This window comes from Camponotus vicinus, unplaced genomic scaffold (genome assembly GCF_025532165.1).
Source record: "Camponotus vicinus isolate PSW18456_S1 unplaced genomic scaffold, iyCamVici1.0 SCAF_2, whole genome shotgun sequence".
In the NCBI taxonomy this organism is placed as follows: Eukaryota; Metazoa; Arthropoda; class Insecta; order Hymenoptera; family Formicidae; genus Camponotus; species Camponotus vicinus.
The window spans coordinates 1879265-1904575 of record NW_028141956.1 but is presented as its reverse complement, the minus strand read 5'-3'; the positions used below and the strand labels follow the sequence as shown (position 1 = coordinate 1904575).

At 29.7% G+C, this 25311-nt stretch overlaps 1 protein-coding gene and 1 long non-coding RNA gene across 7 annotated transcripts in view; one reads left to right on the top strand and one right to left on the bottom strand.

The window, feature by feature from the left end:
- The window catches only part of Mp (collagen XV/XVIII-type protein multiplexin), a 288473-nt gene extending 265285 nt beyond the window's left edge, over positions 1-23188 (bottom strand). For 4 of the 5 annotated variants that reach the window (XM_083092195.1, XM_083092197.1, XM_083092196.1 and 1 more), the window contains exon 1: positions 21719-23187. In XM_083092195.1, coding sequence (XP_082948321.1) covers positions 21719-21726 — 8 coding nt within the window. In that variant the 5' untranslated portion in view covers positions 21727-23187. Of the gene's footprint in view, positions 1-21718 lie in introns of all 5 variants that reach the window. The other variant, XM_083092194.1, reaches the window with a different exon arrangement.
- Positions 22192-23911, top strand: LOC145967366 (uncharacterized). Of its 2 annotated transcripts, XR_014437380.1 has the most exons (4): positions 22192-22660; positions 23026-23453; positions 23629-23738; positions 23817-23911. It is a non-coding gene; the product is annotated as an uncharacterized LOC145967366 (long non-coding RNA). The 2 variants fall into 2 exon arrangements; XR_014437379.1 differs by having other exon boundaries at positions 22197-23453.
- The last annotated feature ends 1400 nt before the right edge of the window (positions 23912-25311 follow it).

The window sequence follows — 25311 nt, the reverse complement described above, 5'->3', positions numbered from 1 at the left end:
AGAAAGGGATTAGTCTATTGGAAGGGAGAAAACTGATTAGTATTAGAGCGATTCAAAATAACAATGTTGTTGCCAAAAGACAACAACAGAGATACACCTACACTGGTATAGCCAGGTTAGGTGATATTCCACTCGGAGATCAAGAGAAGTAACCAGTGACGTTATGCCAAGTTTTACTTTGATATACTCGTGCCTTTGTAAAAATCGGTAACACAAAACATGATCATGACTTGCAATGAGTTAATTTTGTCAAACATGATATAACAGTTTAGCTTGATACAATTTTATCTGTTTTTATTACTTTTAACTTAATGTAACATAAATTTTTACTTATCCCATCTCTTTCTGATTATATATATTATATATATTATATAATTTTTAAATAATTAGAGGATTATATATATTATATATATTATATATAATCCTCTAATTATTTAAAAATTACACACGTTCGTTGCATATTATATTGCATACTTCAATAAACCCGTCTTAATAATTACAAAAATTATCTTTACAAGTTAAACAAAGAAAAAAAAACAACTCGTTACGTGTAATATTTCCTTTTAATTTTCACAATTTTCTCCAATCACTCTATTCTTTACTAAATCTTACGCATAAAATATTGTATAAAATTTCTATTCATTTAACTATTTTTATACATTATTCAGTGCATATACATTATTCAATGTCTTCGCGTGGCTCGTAGAAACAAATCGTGACTCGCTTGTTGTAACGCGTGATTAATCTCTACTTCTCTCTCCCTTTCTCTCTCTTTCTCCCTCTCTTTTTCCGATTCTGCATTATTCCTTGACTAGACTAAGGTCAGTGGAACACGGGAAGCTCGGTAAGTGTGACAGACATTTACATCTCGGCTTGCACAACAGCCGGTGCGCACATGGGCGTAGCTGGTCCACCGATCGTGATTCACGATCGAGAATGCCGTACTTGCGCAACGATCGCAAACCTGCGAGGACGGCCGTGCCCGTCGATTTCGATTTCCATTTAACAAGGACGTCGATCCCGCTCCCTCTCCCTTTCACGTTCAACAGGCAAATGTTGACAAACCATTGAATTATCGATGCCGACCGAGGTAAAACTCATGTTTTACATAATGTATGTAACGATATGAAGAACGAAAAATTTGTATCATTTATTGCTGCGATCATAATACACCTTGATAATGTTGAATCATATATTGACAATATAAATGATATCATAATATGGTAAACTCTATCAAAATATATTATAGATGGGCGTGCATATGTGTGCGTGTATGCGTCTCAAGATTAAAATATAAAATGTAAATTTTCAGAAATAGGTATAAAATAGCACTTAAAATAACACAAAGTATTTATGTAAATGAATTCTTTTGTAGATTATGAATAATTAATATAGTATAAAATAATTATATATATACATATATACAGGGTGTTTGATAAAAATTGAACCAATGTTCGTAAATAGGTAAAGCGCAATAAACTGTATAGAAAAGTCTTTTACCATTTTGCAATTTTTACAATAATTGGAATATTAATTAAAGAGGACTGTCTGTTTCGTAGCTGAGTCATGGGATGTGTTCTCTAGGTATGTCACTGGCGAGTGTCACATGGCAATGAAAAGTTTGGCTGTGTCTTATTCGACTCTTGTCTTGTAAAATGGTAAAGAATTTTTCTGTTCAATTTATCGTATATTTTTACCCGCTCATGAGCGTTGGTTCAATCTTTATCAAACATCTTGTATATATATATATATATATATATATATATATATATATATATATATATATATATATATTGAATGCTTTAACGTTTTAATAACTACTATATGATTTGATAAAACATCAATAATTCTAAGAAACATGAGTGATACATAAAATAAGTACAAATTAATATAAATAGTATTCAATGATGTCACTATTTCTATAAAATGAGAAAAACAATTGTTTTAATTGATTATTTAAAATTCCTAACAAGAAAAAAAATTTTATATATATATAAATTTTATATTGTATATATATAACATTTTTTTCACTCATGTTTCTTAGAATTATTTATGTTTTATCAAATCTTATAGTAGTTATTAAAACGTAGCATTCAACGATTATTTTTAAAGTAGATATTAGATATGTATTTGTTTTGTAATTTTTTTAATTATTCTTTAATCATTTGATATAACATTACGACACACATACATATGCGCACAAACATTTATTATTTTAACTAATTAAATCCTCCAATTATGAATAACATGCAATTTGTGACGTATCTTTCTATAAATAAATTTTCTTAATAAATCTAGAAAATATTTTGTAAAAGTTGATTAAGTATTAATCTTATGTAGAAAAGATATAATTATCAAATTGTCATAATAAATATAAATTTCCTAAATAATAATCAATATCAGACAATAATCTTTGCGACTTAGAAAAACGTGTTATTATTATCCAGGGATCTCGATTGCTTTTCGTAAGATCATTAAACATTTCTAATACTTCATACAAATTTCATGAGAGCCTACTGCTTTCACAGAAGTTTAAGCGGTTACGCCGAGTTTCGTTGAAGTTTATGACGTTTTATAAGGTCTCATGAAATATCCGAGATTTCATAGGACGCAAGAATTTTATAGAGCACAAGAAACTTTTCCGTACATATTGCATGTCTTCACTAAGCTCTGTTCGATGCAATAAATGTATCTCAAAATTAAATACTAAAGACTGTAAAATTATAATAACATGAAATAATGTACAAGAAAATGTGAAAATAAAATAATAATAAAAAAAAATTGTATGTATAAATATATATAAATTAAAAATTAATTATTAACATATAATACATATATATATTATATTTAATTACTATTAATATATATAATTATATAATAATATATACATATATAATAATATACATGTAATATATAAATTATATATTTATATATATATATAATGCTATATATATATAAATAATAATTTTGATTATAATAATTTTAATTTTAATTGCAATTATTACAAAATAAGACAATCAAATAAGCTGATACGAATGCATATCTTTTATCAGTAAGATATATTTAAAGTTAGTTGAATTATTAGTTAATTTTAGAGAGTTGAAAATTATCTCTTTTATACATTTCTTGTGTATATTCCGTGGACATTCGTTATATGTCGATTTTACAAGACTGCAAGACTAACCGACAAACCTGCTATTCGCGTGTATAACTGAAGCGTTAATAGAAATATCGAACACAATTGAAGGATCTATTTTTAGTGACTGACTCTATTTATTGTGCAATTAATAACATGTATGTATTTGATTACAAAGATGAATCCTTCTAATTTCTAAATTGTGCGGAAAAATTGTGGCAATTGATATTTCTGTTCTTAGAAAAACATCAGAGGCGTCACTTCTCATAAACTTCAAAAATCATTAAAAAACATTTATTATGAAAAATGTTTGATGAAATTATTATTCTATTGAATAACATTCTATTTAAAGCATAATCATTATTTTTATTAGTGCATAAAATAATTGTGGTTATATTATAATTTTCAACTTTTTTTATTTTAAAATATGAGCTATCAGTTTGACATTTGCAGTCTTTTTTCAAATTTGTACAATGTTTAATTATTGGTTAATGTAATAATTAAATATTTTTATAAAATATTAAAATGCAAGTTAAAAATTTATCAAAATTATTTTTTTCTGTGTTTATTTGGCATTAAAATTAAAATCACAGTGATATAATACTTATCATTCAATAATTATAAGCGAGGAAAAAAACTGACATGAGTTTCTGATTTGCGCAATCTCGCGGTTACACGGCGTTTTATTTCCTTCGATAAGAGAGTATCACTACTTGTGCATGACATCGCAAGAAAGAGGAACTCTTTACAGGAAAAAGTGGAATAAATCTCATTGCGGATGGAGAGTAGCCGTAAAAGAAAGAGCGAAGGAAAACCACGGCGATAGCGTCGAGATAATAATCGACCGCTCGTTTGAATAATATATGATGTAATATACCTCTTTATAAACGTATAAATTCTTCATCCTTTTATCTTTTAAATCGGTAATTTTGAAAGAATCGAGGATAACAAAATCTTTATAAATACATAAATAGTGCATGTTCATATGCATACAGTTTATAATGATACCTATTTGTATAATACAGGTAAAATTTATTTATGTGTAATAATTATAGAAAAAAATTTAATTTTAGCAATATTATAATTTTCACTGAAAATATTCATCAAAAATTTTATAATCTATTTTCTACACTGTTATTAATCTATAATTAAGTCTTTGGTATTAAGCTTTTATTGCAACATTGTCAATTTAATAACTTTAAATCAATAACTTTATGACAAATGTACAGAATTATTATTTTTTATTTTTATTTTAATAAAAAAAATGTTTTATATAATTAACAGTAAATGTATGCAATATGTCTTCCGTTTTTCTAATTAAAAGTAAATATTAGGATTAATAGTAATTATATAATATTTAATAACATTAATTGTTAGTAAGTTAATTAAGTATAGTTAATTATTCATAATAATTAATAATAACTGCTTAATAAAAATAAAAACAATTTCTGTATTAATAATTTTTTAAATATCTAACTACACATACAATCATTTGAACACATTAAGGAGAGCTCATAATAATAATAATGGATTAATAATAATGATCTTCATGTATATATAAAATCAGCACAACCGCGGATAAAATAAATTACGCAAAATTAAAATTATTTTGCAATATTAATAACAATATAACAAATAAAGGAGAGAGAGCGCTCGTGCATGTAAGTTTCGCAAAATCTTGGAGCTCGAATGCTGTTTACAAAAGCTACTGCTGTTGCACCATAAGTAAGCCTCTTTGTAACAACGAGACGATTCACAAAATGAGAATGTGGAGGTCCTATCGTCGACGATAATGACGACGGATGACGACATTCCATTAACCCACTGGCCTGAGTAGCGATATAAAAGAACCGAGCTTGGTCCAATGAAAGCACGGAACACGTGTACTGGGTGGTGGTAGAATAATTAAGCGAAACGACAACGACGACGACAGCGTCGACGTCGAGGAGCTCGTTAATGAAGCGAGGACCCTTGCAAGTCGACGAAATTCACGGAAGAAACTTGGAAAGAATAGATGATTTCAGTGCAATATATACGGAAGAGAGGAAGTGCTGCTAATGAGTTAATCTTGCTTTAGAGTCGCTTGCATAGGATGAATGAATTGATTTACACTAGAACTAAAAACCAACTATCTAAATTTTTATTGATAATTTAATCGCAAAATTTACAGATTTTCTCTTCATAATTAAAATTTATAATGTGTAATTAAAATTTAATATTAAAATTAATTTATAAGGGAAAAAACTAAATTTCTTAAATTTATCAAAAATATATTCTCTCTCTCTCTCTCTTCTCTCAAAGGATTTTTATTTCTTTAAAACTCCATATTACTAATATAACGAAATTTAAAAAAAATATATATATATTTAACAAATATATATATATATATATATATATATATATATATATATAGTAATAAAATACAAAAGCTCGAAAAATAATTTACAAGCATTCGGGAGCATTGTTTATTAACTAAGGGCATATGCCAGAAATATTCGCACAGAAATAGAACTTAATCTTTTTTATAACCTCACATATCTGTTATGTCAACATAATTTATGATGAAAAATTGCACGGCATAGAAAGAAGCAGCGTACACTAAAATCCATGCCGATCATTAATTTTCTGAGAAACCTCCATGACGCGTGAATACCACGCACAAACTTCATCTAGGAATACATTTATGTTTTATTTCACTTATACATTTATACGTATAATATAATACAAATATTTTTAATACATTTAATATATGCAACGATACTGACTCTAAAAAAATAATAAAAAACATAGAAAATTATTGAAGAATTTAAAATAAATTTTATAAAACTGACGTAATATAGGGTTATATATATTTTTTCATTTGTGTAATGTGTGGTTAATAGTTTTGAGAGAGTAATTTTATGTGACATAAAGATATAAGCTCAAGCATAAATTGTTGAAAACTCCCGAAGAAAATAAAAATCAGTGTCTCTTTATCGATGTTATGTCTTCTAAAAATAAAAGCAAGTTGTGAGAAAATAAAGTCTCGATAATAAATTCGCTTTTACATATTTATAAAAATCGTCCTCATAAAATACCGGAGTCTCCTGCAATTTCAAAACTGTTTGAACTCATATACTAACTATTCAAAACAAATATAAATAAATCATAGAGAAACCAATATATTTATAATTCTTCTACACATTAATAGATATATATAATCTTTTTAATTTAATTTAGAAAATGTTCTACAACTAAAGAACGATGATAATTAGGAAAAATATATGTTAAAGAGATAATTGCAATCTTTTTACTCTACGAAGTTAAAGTATCCTTGTTAAACGAGTCTGCACATTTACTCCATTTAACAATGCTAAATAACACTGGTACTGAAATCATGATAATTATTTAGACGAGATGCATGAAATTTTGATAGACAATTATCCTTGATGAATATTTCGTAAGCAAGAAATATCATGCATACAACATCTATCTTAAATCAGAAAAGACAACATCGAGATGAAATTTTAACCTCGAGTTGTGTCGATACACAAGTCAAGTTTTCGCATCTCTTTTGCGACATAAAATTTATTGCGGAATTATTCTATTCGGAATTATTATTATCCGCTAGTTGACTTTCACACACACACAGATTATTATTACTAACATTAGTAATGATATACTTGATATGTCATCTTCTTCATGCGTACCGACATGTTATGAAAGTTTCTTCGCTGTTTTGATTCTTTCTTATTTTAAATTCTATTTTAATCTTTCTACTATAAAAAAAATCGCAAAATCCTAAAATATATTATTATATTTTAGGATTTTGCGATTTTTTTTATAGTAGTATATATTAATATGGCTTTACTGTATTTTACTTCATCTCTTAAATAGTCTTAATATAATGTAATAAAAAATTAGATGTATACTATAAATATTTTTAAAATATTTAATAATTGGATTAATCAGATATAAATAATTTAATTTCATCATTTTTTGTAACTTTAAAATATAACATATAAAACGATGAAATATATATGAACGAAAAAGTATAAACATTATCTATTTAAGATTAAAACTATTTGAAATAGTTTTATACTTTATCGAAAAAAAAAAAACAAAGAAAGAGAGAGAGAGAGAAGAAAAAAGAAAGAGCGAAAGAGAAGGGACAGAAAAAAAAGAGAAAAAGAAGAGAAATTATAATAGAAAGTCAATCTAAAACTGTTTATATTCCTTTATTATTTAATTATCTTTCGAGTGCATTGTCGTTCTATGAAAACATATAGTATTGCACTGATTGCGTTTTGAACATCATGGACATAAACCACACTGAAAAAAAGGATTGGTTATAATAATTCAAACTTGATAAATGTTACCCACTGCTGTAGTGAAATAATTTCAACTAAACGTATAGGTGATTAAGACGAAATAATTTAGTTAATCTTAATATTTAGTGTGGACTCAACTACGTGTAAAATATTTATAACCATTTTTTTTAAATGTTTATAACTATTACTAAATATTTTATTATTATTATTATTATTATTATTATACTTAATGATAAAAAAACTAAATATTTCAAAAAATGTATTACTGCTTCTCACAGATTTACTCAGAATTTTTTTGAGTGCATATACATTGATATATGATGCAACTTTAACATGCCGCAAATGCAAATGATTTATTTCCATTCATAAAATAAGCATAATTTGTGCCTCCTACTCTATTCAGCAACAAAAACATATTATCAAATCGTAATTAATCAACTAACTTGATTTAATAACAATATGTGCATGATTTTTAAATTCTCATCTCTTTAGAGAGATATATCTTTTTTATACTCCAATATTTTTTTCTGTTACTTATATGTATCAAAGCAAACTTTACTTTTCTATTTACAACTCATTGTCGCATTATATGCATAGTTGTAATAAGCAAACAGAAAATGCGATCGTTGGAAATTGTCATGCTTCAAAGAAGCGGAAGCGGATTATACGTTTGCGTTTCATCACTATTTTGCGATCACTGCGCGGCTGCGGAATCTCATAAATTTGTACGGAACAGATGGATGACAGAAAATAAAGAAACGAATTTATTTTCGTCTCTGAAACGACGAGCGAGTCGAAGAACGAACCTTGAGTTTAATTCGCTTTTGCAAAGAGCTCCATTTCTGGAACATTCTATTTATTCGTTTCTCCAAACGTGCTCTTGAATACGGTGAGCTGTCTGTTAATGTTAGTGTAATGTTCGTTACATTAGTGACTATGATTTCATTAAGTGATAAAATTGGAAAGTTCTGCTTTAATGTATTTCCAGCAGAAAAGTTGAAAATCGCAATTCAAGAGACAAACGCCTGTAAATATTCGATTTAATTTCTATATACACCGATAATAAGAAAAAATTATACTTTTGCAACAATTCAAAGAAATTCTTTTCTGAAAAATATCAGTATTCTGCTTGCGCTCTGACAATGAGGATATCTGAGGAACTAAATATTTAAAACTTTTGATGAATTTATTCTAATTCAGCCTAAATTTCTTACATTTTCTACATTTCTTATGTTTTTTTCAAAGATATGTTACGATGAGATAAATCTTGAGAAAAATAATTAATTCAAGCAAAAATGAATTAAAGTCATGCCGCTGGTAGAGAAAGAAAGAGAAAGAAAGGAATACGAGGAAACGCGTATGTTTGCTTGAAGATTCTTTCGAGCTATTCCTTTTTCTTCTCTCTGGGACGAGGTAAACTGTAATGTTATAGACGGACGTCGTTTCTAAGGAAATCGTTTCAACAGATACGAATAAAATATAAATTGTTAATGAGTATAATGATGGAAATAAACTTAACTGTGTTCTTCAAAATTATTATCACTTTTTTCATTTCCTTTAATTGATTAGAAAATCAATCGCTTTATGACATGAAAATTGGACCGGAGATTCTTTCATCACTTTCAAATTTTTCTTCTTTTATTGATTTGAAATTAATTGAGAAATGAGGTTTCATTATCTATTCGCTTTATTATAAGATTTAAATTGAACTATTAAAATCTATCTTTATTAATATAATTAAAAGTCTATTGATATCGTTTATTGATATCTATTTTTATATAAAAGTTATTCGCAAATTGAGGAAAGGAATCTAGAAATGACAAACGTTTTCTCTACATATAATGTAACATGTAAATTGAATTATGAAGACATAAGCCAATTTTTATATATATCGGAATTTTCAGTGTTTTCGTACCATAGAAAAGTTTAAAAGTAAACAATGATATCGCAGACTACTTCCAGTATATTGCATTATATGTAAAAATATGCTGAAAGAGAGAGAGAAAGAGAGAGAAAAAGATGAATTTAAGTAACTTTTACGTAGCTTTTAGCTCGCAAACTGAAATCTTCTTTCTTTCCAAAAGTAAAAAATAATATTGAAAGAAAAATAACATATTTTCTGATTTTAGACTTAATTATAGCTATTTATAATTACTTATCATTGTTTGAAAATGTGATATAATAATAAGTTAATATTCTCCTTCAAACATAATATATACAAAGTCTTATTTATAAACTCCATTAAAACGAACTTATAATTCGCAGAATTTGTTTCTTTATCGCGTCGAAGAATAATATATACTCATTGAGATATCATGAGATATAACCATTAAGATACCGATTTAAGATCTCTTCTGATTTTCTTTTAGAAATTTTTTCAGATATATACAATTGCACAATTGAATAGATAAACTGCGAACAATAACGCACTGTTTTAGATAATAACGTGCGATATTGAGTCTATAAATCAGTAATATGACTTTATTAATGACATCATATTCTTATATTCACGAAGAAATGGCGATTGGCACAAATTTAAAACAATTGTGAGGTCGCAAATGGCAATTGTAAAACTTATATCTCACGAAATAAATAATTTGTAAAATAGTTGCAGAAGGGATATATAATTTTCAATAAGATTTTAAATAAGATAATTATTATTTATGTATGTATGTCAATTTCATATTTAAAATTTATTTTTGTGAAATAAAAATTATTCATAAAGAGTTATATATAAACTAAACGTTTGAAAAATTACTAAAAATAAACAATTATTTCAATAAAACATATATTGCATTAAAAAATATAAATTACATTTAATGATTATCAAAAACAGATTAATAAAAATAATAAAGTACAAATAAGATTTTAGATATTAATGTATCAATCGTATTCGATTCTTATTTGAAATACATCAAATGATAATAAAATGGGTACCTCGATCGACAAAATCTTGTTATTTTAACGTTTAGTTCGAAATTCTAATGTTAAAATTTTTGCTGCTTCGTTGCAACAAGATTTTCAAAAGGGAACAAAATACGCAAAATTGTGCAATATGTAAAATGGATATTAAGTATCATTCTTATACGATTCAAACTGAGCGACACAATTATTATTATTCTCTAATTATTGAAACATGTAACGGTTGTCATATATTTTTAACATCAATCGCTCAGTGGGAAGTTAATAACGAACGCAATTAAAGTCGGGTCAAATCAACTGCATAATCAATATCTCTTTAATGAAATAAAACCGCTTCCAATTTGCGTGTAATGTAACGGTTACATTTAATTTTCCTTTTAATCCCGGACATTTCGGGCAATTTATCGACGGCGGGAACCTTTTCGTCTCGTTGCCGCGAGCGACTTTCATGGCGAAGGAAGGTGGAGAGGAGTATTATCTACGTGCGGTTCGCGGCCCAGTCCAGCAAGAGGGCAATAATTCAGCAACGATTGTAGAGAGAAAGAAAGAGAAAGAGAGAAGAAGAGAGAGAACGACGATCTCTTAAGCCGCCTGCGGCACGTTGCTATCTATAAACTGACGTTTAGAAGCCGCGTGCACCTCGAGGCGATAATACGATGCTGCTCAAACGCGTCTCGAATGCCGGACCATAAAGACCCTGGCGACGAATAAAACGTGCTTTCACACTCCGGTCGAATTTCAGGAAATCAGCCTTGCGCGTTTCGTATCAATATAGTTCGTTATGCGAATTCGTCACTTACGCGTACACATTTAGATCGATTCCACTGACTAAAATTGTGGTTTGGCATTTAAATATCTCGAGTAAAAAGTAATCTAGTCTCTGGATCGAATTCCTCTTCAATGAAATTAATCAATTCGAAGAAAATTTTAGTAGCCTTTCTTGACGCAAACTTTTGTAATATGCACACATACATAAAAATGCTGACATTAATTATAATTCATTTTGAATATATTGTATTATAATATGTATTATACTTTCTTTCTTATGTTTATAAGATAGAAATAAGATAGGAAATCTACTTAAAATATTGTTCAATATGATAAAGTATACGCATTAACTTTCTATTATCTTTCTATTTTATCATAAATATACATCAAAAGTCAAATGCATTAAGTATGTTTAGAATTAAAAAATTAGGATAATCTGGAGTAAAATTTAAATAGATTTCCTTAAAATAAATAAATTGACCAAGCGAATTAATAAAGATATCGATTTATTAAATAATGTAAAATAGTAAAGAGAGAGAGACATTTCTATACATAAGAAATTTTGCCATATTCATAATTTCGCAATATTGTGAAAACTGGGATTTTACAAACGCTAATAACTATTGATTTTATTATGACTATATGAATGTGAACAAATTGATTGCAATATTGCTGAGAATATCGAAAGCGTTTCTACGAAAAAATTGTGAAAAATTAACAAAAATTGAGAAAAATTAACAATTTCATGCAGAAAAATTGAATTTTATGTTTGAAAATATAGTATTCATATACATAAACACACACACACACAGAGAGAGAGAGAGGTAGTATTTTATATATTTATTCATATCTTTTAAAAATCTTTATATGTAGTATTCTTTATCAATAATAACAAGGCAACACGAGTTGACTACTGCACATTCGAAATAAAAAATTGTTAAAATATACAACTTCTGCAATGATGACTTCTCAACATATTGTTGTAAAAAGAAAAGAGAAAAAGAAAGAAATTTATTCCATTTTTTTTTCTTCTTCTAAAGTAGTGATATTAAATGCGCATCAAGCAAATAAAATTTTTCTGATTTACTATTAATTACTTCAATATTGTTAAATTATACGCTCTTCGTTCAGTGATAGATCCTCATCATATTTATGGAATAACGCATATCAAAATAACGGAAAGAGACAACAATAAACTTTAATGCTTTTAATCAAATTTAACGCCCTTTTTAAAGAGCGTATAAAATAAAAATTAAAGCATCTTTAAAGTTTTTGCAGAATATTAAAACAGTTAATTTAGAATTATATCATTTTTATGTTATCACGCGTGTTGAGAGAGAGATTTCTTTAAATTATCTTAAACAATATGGACTACATCATTTCTTTTATCTTTTCCTATTTTTGTTATTTTTTTAGAAGATATCAATATAACATGGTCGAATTCACTCTAATACAATATGCGTTCGATCGTTCATATTGCTCGCAGCAAAACGCATATGCAGAATCTCGTACATGTGGAACATTGCCTTGCTATTATCGTGCAAGCTTTCACGAAGGGGTTTACTGTTATCGGACGACCTCTCGCCGATAGTATTTGCGCTCGTATGCGTAGGTGGTGAGTAATACGATAATTGGAAGGAGACGAGACACTGATTAATACGCACATAACAGTGTCTCCTATTCCACTACGTGAACGCAAACTGGTTTAATTTCAACAGTGCTCCATCCTACTCAATAGCCTCTCCTATGAAATCCTTCATCTCTCAGAAATTCACCGGAACATCGGAATGCAAACGCGAAGTTAATCTGCTTTTCTCTCTCTTATCCCAATATAAAGTATTTACTTGTATAAAAGCTCTTATGTAAACTTGGCTTTATTATATTATAGATGTGAAGAAATAAAAAGAAGATTAACAACATTTTATTCATTTCAAAATGTATTTAAGAATTTTTCAGGTTCATCAATTTTTCAGGAAATAAATTTTTCATTTTTATAATATATAAATCTACTAATTATCATGTTATTTTCTATGTCATAAACATTGAATTCCCCAAGAAAAACATACCAAAAAAAATAAGTTTAAACTTAAAATTTGAATATCACGTTTTATATCAATGCTCTCCATGTCATCTTTATATGTGTGTGAGTGTGTGTGTGTGTGTGTGTGTGTGTGTGTGTGTGTGTGTGTGTGTGTGTGTGTGTTTTATAGTACAATATTCTATATATTCTATATAATTCTATACTACAATATTATACATTTTTTCGATTTAACAAATTAATTTTATAAACTATTTACTTAGTATTTTTACTATTTACTCTATTTAATAACTTTATAAACTATTTACCGCTATTTTGAATGCCAGTGCTTGTACTAAACATTAGAAATAAGCAGATTTATATAATAAGGAAAGATCGACATTGAGATGTACTACGTCAATTGAAGTTCTTGCTTCGGATTTCAGCTTTGGAAGCCCGCAGAGAGACATGTCACAATGTGGAGTGGAAGGCTGCCAAGTGGCTAACTCGGAGTTCTCTCTTTCTCTTTGTACCCTCAGCCATATTCTGGTTCTCGAGAGAGAATACGTGAGGCAATCCCGTTTACGGCCATATAGCTAATACGAAAATTCTTTTCTGGGATTCCCTAATTTTTAAACGCAAATCCAATTCACAAAAATGAAAAGAACAAGCAAAAATAAGAAAAAGAATCTCTCACTCTAATATTTTCCCTTTCATTTGTAATTCATGTCATATTGTAATGATTAAATGAGTGTAGAGATATTTTTCTTGTAAAAGTTTTAGATAATTATATTTAAATATAAAAAAAGCAATAACAGTTTTTGTTCAATAATTACCGACTTAGATTTTTTTATATTAATGATATTTCTATCTAATATTATCGTAAATATTGAATGATGTTCATTTCAGTATAACAATTTTTATACACATATTTCAACACACTCCACTTTCTATAAAAATGCATTTTTATCAACACACCCCACTTTCTATAAAAATGCACTTTTATTAATTTATTTATATCTATTTAAAATTTATTATATATAATGTTATCTACATAGCATCTGATCGTGACGATTTATTTGATGAACGTGAGTTGTAAATTTTGGATACCTCTGAACTCTACCCAGAACTCCTTCACATCGAAATTCACGTCAAACTTCGCGCACCGCAATAGCCTGCGATTGAGTACCGTGATAAACCAAATTTATGCTCCTCTGAGACGATATGTCTTGCCCTATTGTCTCGACAATGAAACAAGTCACTCAAGGCAGTATTATCCCTCAAAGGATGAACATAAATTCGATCCTTATCCGCATCACGGAAATCGTAGATCACGATCTAGCGGTGAGCTGCGCACAGAGGAGCGCATTTAGCCGGTTATATTAAGCGAAATTTATAAAGGATTCTATCTTCACACATCCATTTTATCCTCTCACATGCTACACTTTCTCGTTTCTTCGAAAATATATATATTACATAATTACGAGAATAGTATCTAATATAAAAAAGATTAACACACATAATATAATAATTACTTAAAAATTAATAATAAAATTAATTAAATAACGAGTCATCAGAGGATAATTTTATAGAATTTTGTGCTCGCTGTTTCTTATCCAATAGCTTGCTTTTGTACGCGTAAAAATAAGTCCAATGTTTTAGCACTCGTAGTTATTTTTAAAATAATAAAATTATAGTTTTATTTATCGCAAATTTTCGATTTGATCCAATCATATATTTATTAAATTCTCCAATCATATATTTATTTTAGTTTTATTTATCAAAAATTTTCGATTTGATCCAATCATATGTTATATATTTATTAATAATTAATTATTTCGTTCAGAAAGAGGTACAATTAATGCCATAAATATTAGCTCTTTCGAATATCAATGCGGCGATTAAAAAACGACACAAACGGATGCTCTTGCGACGTGTCTCACGTGCCACGAAGTTCTCGTAGCTTATTTTCGAGAAAAAGAGAATGTGGACTAAACCGCATGGGCTAAAACTTTCTTGTTAATGCCTGCTGCGCTTTAACCGAAACTTTGCACGTACGGCGATATTTTCCAATTAGACACGTATGCGGTTTCATTATCTCGTTATCAGTATTACTGAAGGCAAGGTTACCGACGAGAAAATCTTGTGGCGAAACTCACAGTGATCCCGCAATAATTACTTGCTTCCCTCTTAGTTCCGTATTACATTCCTTCCTACTTATATAAGAAAATGTGTTCCCGACAAAATGTCTCGGTTAAATTTTAAGTTAATCAGTTAACAAATACGAATTTACTAGTATATAATTATACAAACTAATTCATTGAAATGCTTAAGCTATTTAAATTATTTTCCTGTTGAGCAACAAAACTCAATTAATTTATTGATATTAATTAAAGATTAATATATTTGATGTTTATATTTGACGTTTAGTGTGCTTAACGCACATTTTACTGTTTAATTATTTATTATTTAATTGCGTTGCTTTGTCGAATCAATTGCACGTTTTCTAAAAAGAAAAAAATTAATTTTCTCATTTGTTGCATAAACTTTTAATCTCTGTGAAATATTTTAATAGTATTTCACGGTATTCTAATCGGAAGACGTTGAAAGTTGCAGTAAATAGGTTATATCCTTGCAATCAAAAGCGCATAGAAAATCACTCGTCTGTAAAGTGTGGGATTTATTCATAGTGAAGGCAATTTTACACAGTAGTTGGAGTAAATTCTCTCTCGCACCCAATGAAGATACCTTTAAAGATTCATTCTCAATTTCGGCGTCGTCGTTCGTCGCCGTCCTTTCGCACGCGAAATTAAACTACAATAAATTCCCTTTAAAATGCGACATCCGTTACAAAACGTCGCGCCGCAAATTCTGACCACATTTTCAATCTCGTTGGAGTGTCTGAAACACGATTCCAAGCGATGTCTGAATAACAACTGTCACGGCACGCACCAAAAATATCGGTATGTTGTGCGGAATGAAATTACCGTATTTTGCGTAAAACACTTCAAATTGCGAATAATTTATTTTCAAATGTAAATACGATTAGATTTATTTCTACAAAAATTCTATCAGAAGTATAGCAAACTTTTGTCTCTTTTTATCCGTCAAACTTTTACATATAAAATGTGATTTTTTAATTCTTATGTTATATATACATGTGTTGTGTAATTTATTATTAAAATTTTAATTTTTTATGTATTATTAATCTAAAAAATTCAGTATAAAAAATAAAAATATTGAATTTTAGATATTTTGAATTATTATTTCTGCTGTATTTGTTATATTAAAAGGGATATTTTGAATTATTATTTCTACTGTATTTGTTCTATTAAAAAGGTTTTTTATAAACCTTGTTTATTTTCTAATTTTTGTTTATTTTAATAAATAAGTGAAAAGAAATTTACTTCGATTATTATAAAAATTGATTAGAGGTAAATCTCATACACCGAGAAATATATTTGCAGATTTAATTTAATGTAGATATAAAATTAATGTAAATATGTTTAATATAAATAAGTTTAATGTAAATAAGTTTAATGTAAATATATAAAATTTAATGTAGATTAAGTTTAATGTTTTATGATTATTTTTTATGATTGATTGTAAGCATACTTTTCTTTAACTGTCATTTTATGTAAGAGTAAATATCTCTCTCTGAAAGAATAAAAACTAGAAAACTCTAAAGGTATCTAACATTTATTTTGTCAAACAAACGAGCAGTAATATCATTATCTTTGCTTCAATGTTATTAATCACCATATTCAAATAAAAACAAAACCCAGAAAAGCCAGAATTACGGCAAGCAATAACAATATTTCTTATAAAACCAGAATTTATTCTGTACCCAGAACGAGCAATTCGTTAAACTGTGAGCATTTTTGTAATACTAATATTTTCTGTCATCGCTCCTGGGTGAACAATCATATTTTTTATAGAGAAAAGTACGTCTTCTATATCTTATATAGAAAATAAAAAGAGATATATATTTTCATTAAAATATGATCATTAAAATATGATTATAATTCTGTGTTTCTTATCGATACAAAAACTATTCTCATGTATATCCTGTAAAATAAAAAAATGTCAGAATTAACTCGCAGACAAATTTTTTCCTTTAAAAATAGTGGAATTCAATGAGAAAAGAGAGATTCTTTGGTGGACGGCGGCGAATTATATGGAGAACATTATTTTTCACAATTTATGGCAGTAGCAACATACGCACGAACATTTCGCCAGAATCAAGACTACCGGCGTTTTCGCATCTGAATTGCTTAATCTAAACGCGCACTAAAGCCTCGTGCACGAACGCAATTCCATTAGTAACAAATCTTTGCCGCGAGACTCGTTCTTCGGTATGGAAATCGGCGGCGTTTTATCGTGTTCTTCCCGACGCAAAGCGATGCAGGATCAAACCTCGGCTATGAATGTTACTTGAATCTCTTTCTAAGAGCAATTCTTTCTGCCATGAATTTTAATTTTATTTTATCCGCGTAATAAATTGATTTGTTAAAGAAGGTCATATATTGTTTATATATATAGTTATACTGATTAAAAGTATTGTATCTCACTTGGAAAAATAGGGAAGAGTCGTTTCTTAATAAAAAAAATAAACAACATATATATATAATTACATATTATATATTAAATTATATTTTACTGCTACTTTAATATCGTAAAAACTCTAATATTTCCACAGTTTTAAGAGAGATTATAACGGGAGAAAGAAGTCATTTATAATTAACACGACTATATTGAAAAACATCGGTAATATAATCTATTTCTCAAAAACCGAATAATAGATAATGTATATTCTTTGTATTTTATGAACATGAGTAAAACAGGGGAAAAAATAAAAAATTTAATTATTTAGTTTCTATATGTTTTGAGAGTAATATTTTTGATCGATATTGTATATATATATATATATAATATTTTTTTAAAAGTCTTATAATATATTTAAAAATTGTCAAAATCAAATGTGAGTAAAATAACATTTGTTACACAAAGTGATTGTTCACAAAGATATCGACAAAGGCGATATTCGCTGCAAACATATTTTCTTTTGCCTTTTGACCTCGCATCACATTTGTTTCATCACGCATTTTGCACTCGACGTTTATTTCGCCTCGCGCCTTTTATCGTCGGATTTGCGTCGTCAAGGAAAAGTAATTTGTTCCTTATCGCGTAAAACATAGAGGCGGACTTGGTGGGGCTCTTTTCGCGGAGAGAAACACAGCGATATGAATACAACGACCGAAGCAAATAGTTATTACCTTCGAGTTAGCGAGTGGATATCACGAACTTTCAAGGTAATTTCAATCCTGAATGATGCTATTTCAAGATCTGTTGTTGTACGACAATCTTTCTCCCGCGATCTGTATTTCGGAAGCCATTCTCATTAAGATGTGAATTCTGAGAAAGATTTATTGACATTTGAAGGTATACAAATTTTTACAAATGTATTTATTTCTTTCATGTTTATGACACATTCGCGTATTGTATAAAAGTGGATTCTCTATGGTTTTTTTTTATCAAAATTTAGAGCCAAAGGTTTTGAAGTTACCGAATTCAAATATGATGTTATGTAAAATTCTGACATTCAGAAAACGATAGATTAAAATTTTTAAAAACTTAAGGAATTAATTATCAATAAATAAATGATGTTAATAAACTATAAATAAACTTACAAATGAAATTAAATTTTCAATATATTCACCATAATATAAGCTCATACAAGGCTATTGATTTTAATATATTAACAACCAGCACTAATATTACAGATAGTAATTAATTAATTACACACTATTGCAACATTTATACGTTATCGCTTCAACCATTAAATATTATTAAAATATAACTAACGATCAAAAAAGACAGAATTCTCTCTCTCTCTCTCCCCCCCCCCCCTCTCTCTCTCTCTCTCTCTTTGTGAGGTTTACATATTACTTACGAATATCGTTTTGTTATCGCGCATTTTTTCAATTTTTTCCGAGGATAGCCCAAGTTGCAACAGCGATGCGGATGAAAATTCTATTCCGGTGTTGAACAACACGAAATTGAGCAACACGAAATTTCGCGTGTCGGTTACGAGGCACGCCATACGTGCGTTGAATACGACACCAGAATGCGACACACCGAATCGCTTCGTGAACATACACACACTCTGCGAGGATTAACACATGTCGCGGCAATCCTCTCTTTTTTTTATTAAAAAGAAAAGCAGCTCACTGAATTGTGCCGATCATCCGAAAAACGTTGATTGGCTCGAGTGTAATTATCTAATTAAATGCAACGAACAACGATACGAACAACTGTTTGAAAGTACATCCAGAGATGTCATGTTAAATATAAATTACTGTGTTTTTATGTTAAACTAGGAGCTTCGGTAAAAGATTTATCTTAAGGTGATGCCGTAATAGTTGTATCATAATTAAATCTTTTCCAGTAGAATTTTTAAAGAGGACAATATTTGTGACGCATTGTGTACAGTTAATTATAAAATCATAAGTTTGTTATTACATCTGAAATATTTCATAATTATACACGAAATTTCACAAGTTATAAAATGTATACATACGTGTACCATAGTTGTGAATGTACGAGGTCCATTAAAACTTTAAATTATGATGTTGAAAAGGCAAATTTCCACCATTCTTGGCGGCATGTATATTTCGCGAAATATCTACCTGTGTACTTTCGATGTCGAGAATTTACTTTCATTGAATAAAAATATCAAAATTTTAAGAGTGATAATTTGTCTCCCTCTCTAGAATATCTATTGTTGATACGGCTGTACTTGTTACGATAAATAATAATCATACTTGAAGTCATATTCGACATCTCCTGCGTCTAAGAATCACCGGCTCGTGAGAATATCTATGTCTAATTATTACATACGAATACAGAATATGCCTGGGTTTCAGAAATCCAATTCTAAAGTGATCTTATAAAGATTTTTCTATCTAACATAAGATATTCTAAAGATCAGTCTAGTTCGACACGACAAAAATATTTCAAAATTATCTCGTGTTTTTACATTTAACTATTTTTTAATTTCTTTATTATCACGTAATATATAATATTTCCTTATTATTTAATATTTATATGCGTGTATATCATATGTGTACACATACACACATATACACACAAGATTATATACACAAGATTCGAAATATTATATATGAAATCCTATATATGATATAATATAAGAAAAGGATGAGTTCTTGTGCAAAGAGTAAGTCGAAAATGTGCAGAATAAATTTTATAGAATAAATGTGTAGAATAAATTTAAATCTATCTACTTGAGAATCTGCCATATCTATTGTAAAATTCTTACAATGATTGATTTTGGAAATAAATTATTTTAGATAGTTTTAGATGGATAATTTTTGGTACGAATTGTTATAAATCATTATAAAATATAATTATGCGATTATGTAATTATCTCATATACGTTTATATGAATAATAAAATAACAACGTGCAGAATATGAACTGTAAATTTGCACATGCAAAAAGAAATTGCCTAGGAAAATATTGGAATAAATTTTAGTGGTAAAGAGTTAATAAATCGTCGAATTAAGTATTACGTTGAATGTAATAGGGCTGGTGCAACTATCTCTACGGCAGTAGTAACTCTGTTCTCTCGGCGCGGTGAAAGAGGATTTGCTCATCTCTTTCCGTGTCTCGTGTATGCGATCGGGGCGGATTTGAAGCGTGACATTTCTCCGTGTATACTGCACACATGCGGATACATTGCGAGCCCAGGTGTGCAGAAAGCGGATTGTAGGCAATAAAAGCGCAGTAAAATCTGTTTTGTAGCTGCGTTCATAGATGTATGACAAACGCAGCATTGTCTTTGAAAACAATCAAAATGTGGCATCTAATCGTGAAATATAAATCGTGAAAGAGACGCAATAATCTATGACTAGTGAACAATATCTTACAACGATAATGATATTATAAATGCAATAAATAAATCTTAATTATCAAAACAAAAATTATTATAAATATATGAGAAAAAATACAGCTCTCTTGAATACCATTCGTACTAAAATGCATCAGCATAAATAAAACAATAAGAAAAAGATAATTTCTTTAAAAAAAAAATATATATATATATATATACATATATATATATATATATATATATATATATATATATATATATATATATATATATATATAACTAGTGTCAGTCGCCTTACTTTGTTTTAAAAATTATTTATAGACATTTGGATCTTGATTGAAAGAATTTTTGCTAAATTCCCAATCAATTTAGATAGTCGCCCCAGCTTCGCGTACATTTTTTCTTAAACTTTACGAAACATGATCTTCTCACGGTTTCAACCCTAGCAAAAACCGGCCATCGAGTTACGTCAAAGACTTGAAACCGGAAATCACTAACACCGGCGTTGCTTCTCTCGGCCGAACGGGGTCTGCCTGTAGCTTTCGTTCGCCTTTCGTTTACCTTTTAATTCATTCCTTACTAATTACCACCTTCAGCTAAGCCTTGAGATTGCACAAAAAGCCAACCTAATTCCTTCGCTAGTTTTCTACTCACCTAGGCATATTGAATCATTCCATCGGCGTGACAGGTAGTTCGATCACTGGCAGCTCTTCTTCGTCCCCGGAAAAATGAAGATCAAAGTCGTTGCAGCGATTAAATAGATTGATTAAAAATCGCTTCTATATCCCTTCGAACACTTGCGCGTTCTTTACGGTAATCGTTCGTAAGCTTCGCGTCGTGGATACTTTGCACCGATGGTGGCGCCAATTTCCAAGGTCGGGCCCGCAAGGTCACAAGGTCCTCTTCCGGACCAGGTGCCGGCCGGTGGCGATCGGAAACGACGATCGGGTCGAATCGCGCGCGTGCCGTATCGAGCGCGAGTCTCGGCCGCGCGTGCTTGCCGACCTGCTTGCCCCTTCCTCTTCTGCTCCGTTGTCGTCTGCGCGTCTCTCGTCCCCCGCGAGGGGGATCCTTGTCACACACGCGCGCGATGCCTCACGACGATCCGCGCCACAGTCCACCACTCACTGACAAGACGATCCCCGACACTTGCTACTTCCTTCTTGATTTTTTCCCTCCTCTCCCTCTCCTCCTATTCTCCTTCTCTGCCGCCTCCTTTGTAGCTCCCGTTGTCGCCTCTCGACGCTTCGTAGTGTTTGTTGCGGCTCTAGTCGTCGTCCGGAGCGCGTACCAGGAGTTTACGTGATGCTGCGTCAAGTTGCTCCGATTTCATCAGAGACGAGAGTTATGATCTCCGGTTTCTTATAATATCTCTCTGCGATGTTTAAGCGGTCGTCTGTTTGATAACTGTTCAGACAGTAGTTGATGCCTGTTCTAGATCCGCCAATTCTGTCACGTGGAGCGGAGGAAACTGTTATTCGAGAGAACTTGACAGCTGAAGAGAAACGTCGCACGTGACGGTGACATGCGATGATGCGACATGTATATCACGATTGTAACTGCACAAACTCGTGTTCACTACTGAATCATCTTTGTGTAATTTTTCGAATGCTAGTCATTCGAATATATTCTTTCCCCTTTTATCGATATTTTATTAATAATGATGATATTTAAAAGTAAAATGCTTTTCCGAAGTAATATTTATTATCACAAGTAACAGTTGTGCCCATTTTGTCTCGTTGCGCGCTGAAGATGATCCTGTTTTTCTCTTTCCACACTACTGAATTAACATATTTACGTTTCCCGTTTATTCTTCACGGACACTTTTCTTTCGGCTCGATCACGGAGTTTTTTATTGCAATCCACTCTTCGGTATCATTAACTATGATGTTTTCTTTCAAGATATAGGCAAATATCTGTTCTCTTCGTGTCCTTTTTATTGACTTTCGATATTATTTCAGTCGCTCTTACTCAGAGTACTCATGCAATGAGTCTCGTTCGAGAGGAGTACCGAGTGAATACCAGTGCGAACGATTGCATCGACACAACGGAACAGCAGGCTGGAATCAGTGGCGGCTGATTCAAATTCACTCCCCACGTGGCGGCGACGGCGTCGTCCCCGAGACTGCCGCCGGTACGACGCTCGGCGCCGGTCAGAGCGTCGCCATCTCACGGCTCGCTGGCTAACTATTTTTACCGCCGCGGCCCTCTTCAAAAATATCGTCGCTAAAGGTGCCATTTCATACATCGCTCTATCGCTCGATTTTAGCGACATAATGACGTCACGTAGTCGCCAGCGACGGGATTCTGTAGTTGGATTTTTCCAACTACAAGCGACATTCACGAGCGATAATTTTGAAATTTTAAGACTCAAATGGATAATCAAAGAGTAAGTATATAATTTTGTAATAAATATTAAATATATATAATAATAATATTTTATAATGTAATTTTATACATAATAAAAATGTAAATATAAATCTGCTAATATATAAGGTTATGTTAAAAATCTTTTGTGTAATGGCAAGGAAACATTAAAATAAACGAAATATTTTTATTTATAGAATGTCATGTGAAACTATTTGTAATGAGGATGAAGTACCGACGCATACATGTCTAGAAGACTATTCCAATTTTATTACGGATGAAAATTTGTATTTTTATCCTGTATTAGGTAGAATGTTTGTATTTATAAATTTATAAATTTTATATTAGTTAATTACAAAAATAATCTGTTTTATAATGTTTTTAGATGATGGAGTAACCCAAAAACTTTTTTTTTGTATCGTCGTTTCTTTTTTTCTTCTAAATAATAAAGAACTGCCGCTACTGCTAATCTTTTCTTTATATTGTTCTGCTTTATATTATTTTCATTTATAATTTTTGTACACTCAATCATCCAATTATAATATTTTCTTACTTGTGACATTTTGTTTATATTTATTTTATACTGTGCGTGTCTCAACGGAACTTTTCTTTCTAAATCGCTGCTGGAGCCCTTTTCATGCTCAATAGCTAGTCGCTAGCGACAATCTAGTCACGTGACTTTTTTATCGCTCAAAACGAGCGATGAGCGACACATGAAAAGGTACCTTAAGACTCGCTCCATCTCTCCTTCTCTCTCTCTCTCTCTCTCTCTCTCTCTCTCTCTCTCTCTCTCTCTCTCTCTCTCTCTCTCTCTCTCTCTCTATCCGTAATTAGTATTTGAAGTGCACTAATAAAATAAAAGTATTGTATCACTTATAGAAATAGGTAACTCATTTTAATGAACAAAAACAAATATAAATGTTACCAAATTATAGTTTTGTTACTTTTATTTTAATATTGTAATAATTAAATTAAAATTTCTAATAAATAATAACAAATAAGAAATATTAAATTCTTGATTCTTCAAAGTAACCCTACTGTCTATACTATCGCTTTTAGTATACTTAACAACGATTTTTTTTAAATTGTTACTGATATTTCATTCCAATATCTTTGCAAATACACCTAAATTTATTGAGTAAGATTGTAGAGAGATGTGAAATACATTTATATAACGTATGTGTTATTAATATATAGAAATTGTTTATAACTAAATATATATTAAAAAGCATTAATAATATAACACATTTTAAATAATATCAAAACAAGTATTATAGTAATTGTATGTTATTAACTATAATTTTAAAAACGGAGTAATATAATTAATGTAAATAAATTAATCTTAATTGGTTAATTAATGTAACACGTTAATAAATATATAATTTAACATTACGCACCGTTTACTGCGTTTAAGCTCAAATTGGTCTTTTTTTACTGTATTATTACTTAATATAGATACACACTTTTCATATTTTTATAAACATGAGCAAAACAACTACGGGAAAAAATAAAAAAAATTCGCATATTTGCGTTATCTAATATTTTTTGGAAGTGATGCAATATTTTTGATCGATACTGCATGTACTAAATAACTAAATAAATATAGAATTGTTCCTATGTTTTATCGTACACATGTTTAATTACACAGGCCTGCGAGGATCAGTTATAAGCAGAGCAAAAAATCGTGTAGCGGCAATCGAATTTGAAAGGTGAAGACTAGTATTATACGATGTCATTGGCAGAAATATTTCAAAAAATTAGGTTTCCTCATAATAAATTGAAGAAATTGGTTGAAATAAACATTTTTGGACTATTTAATCACAAATTACTCAAAAATTTAACGTGCTGGGGAAATTCTGCGGTCAGATTCGTTTTCAGCG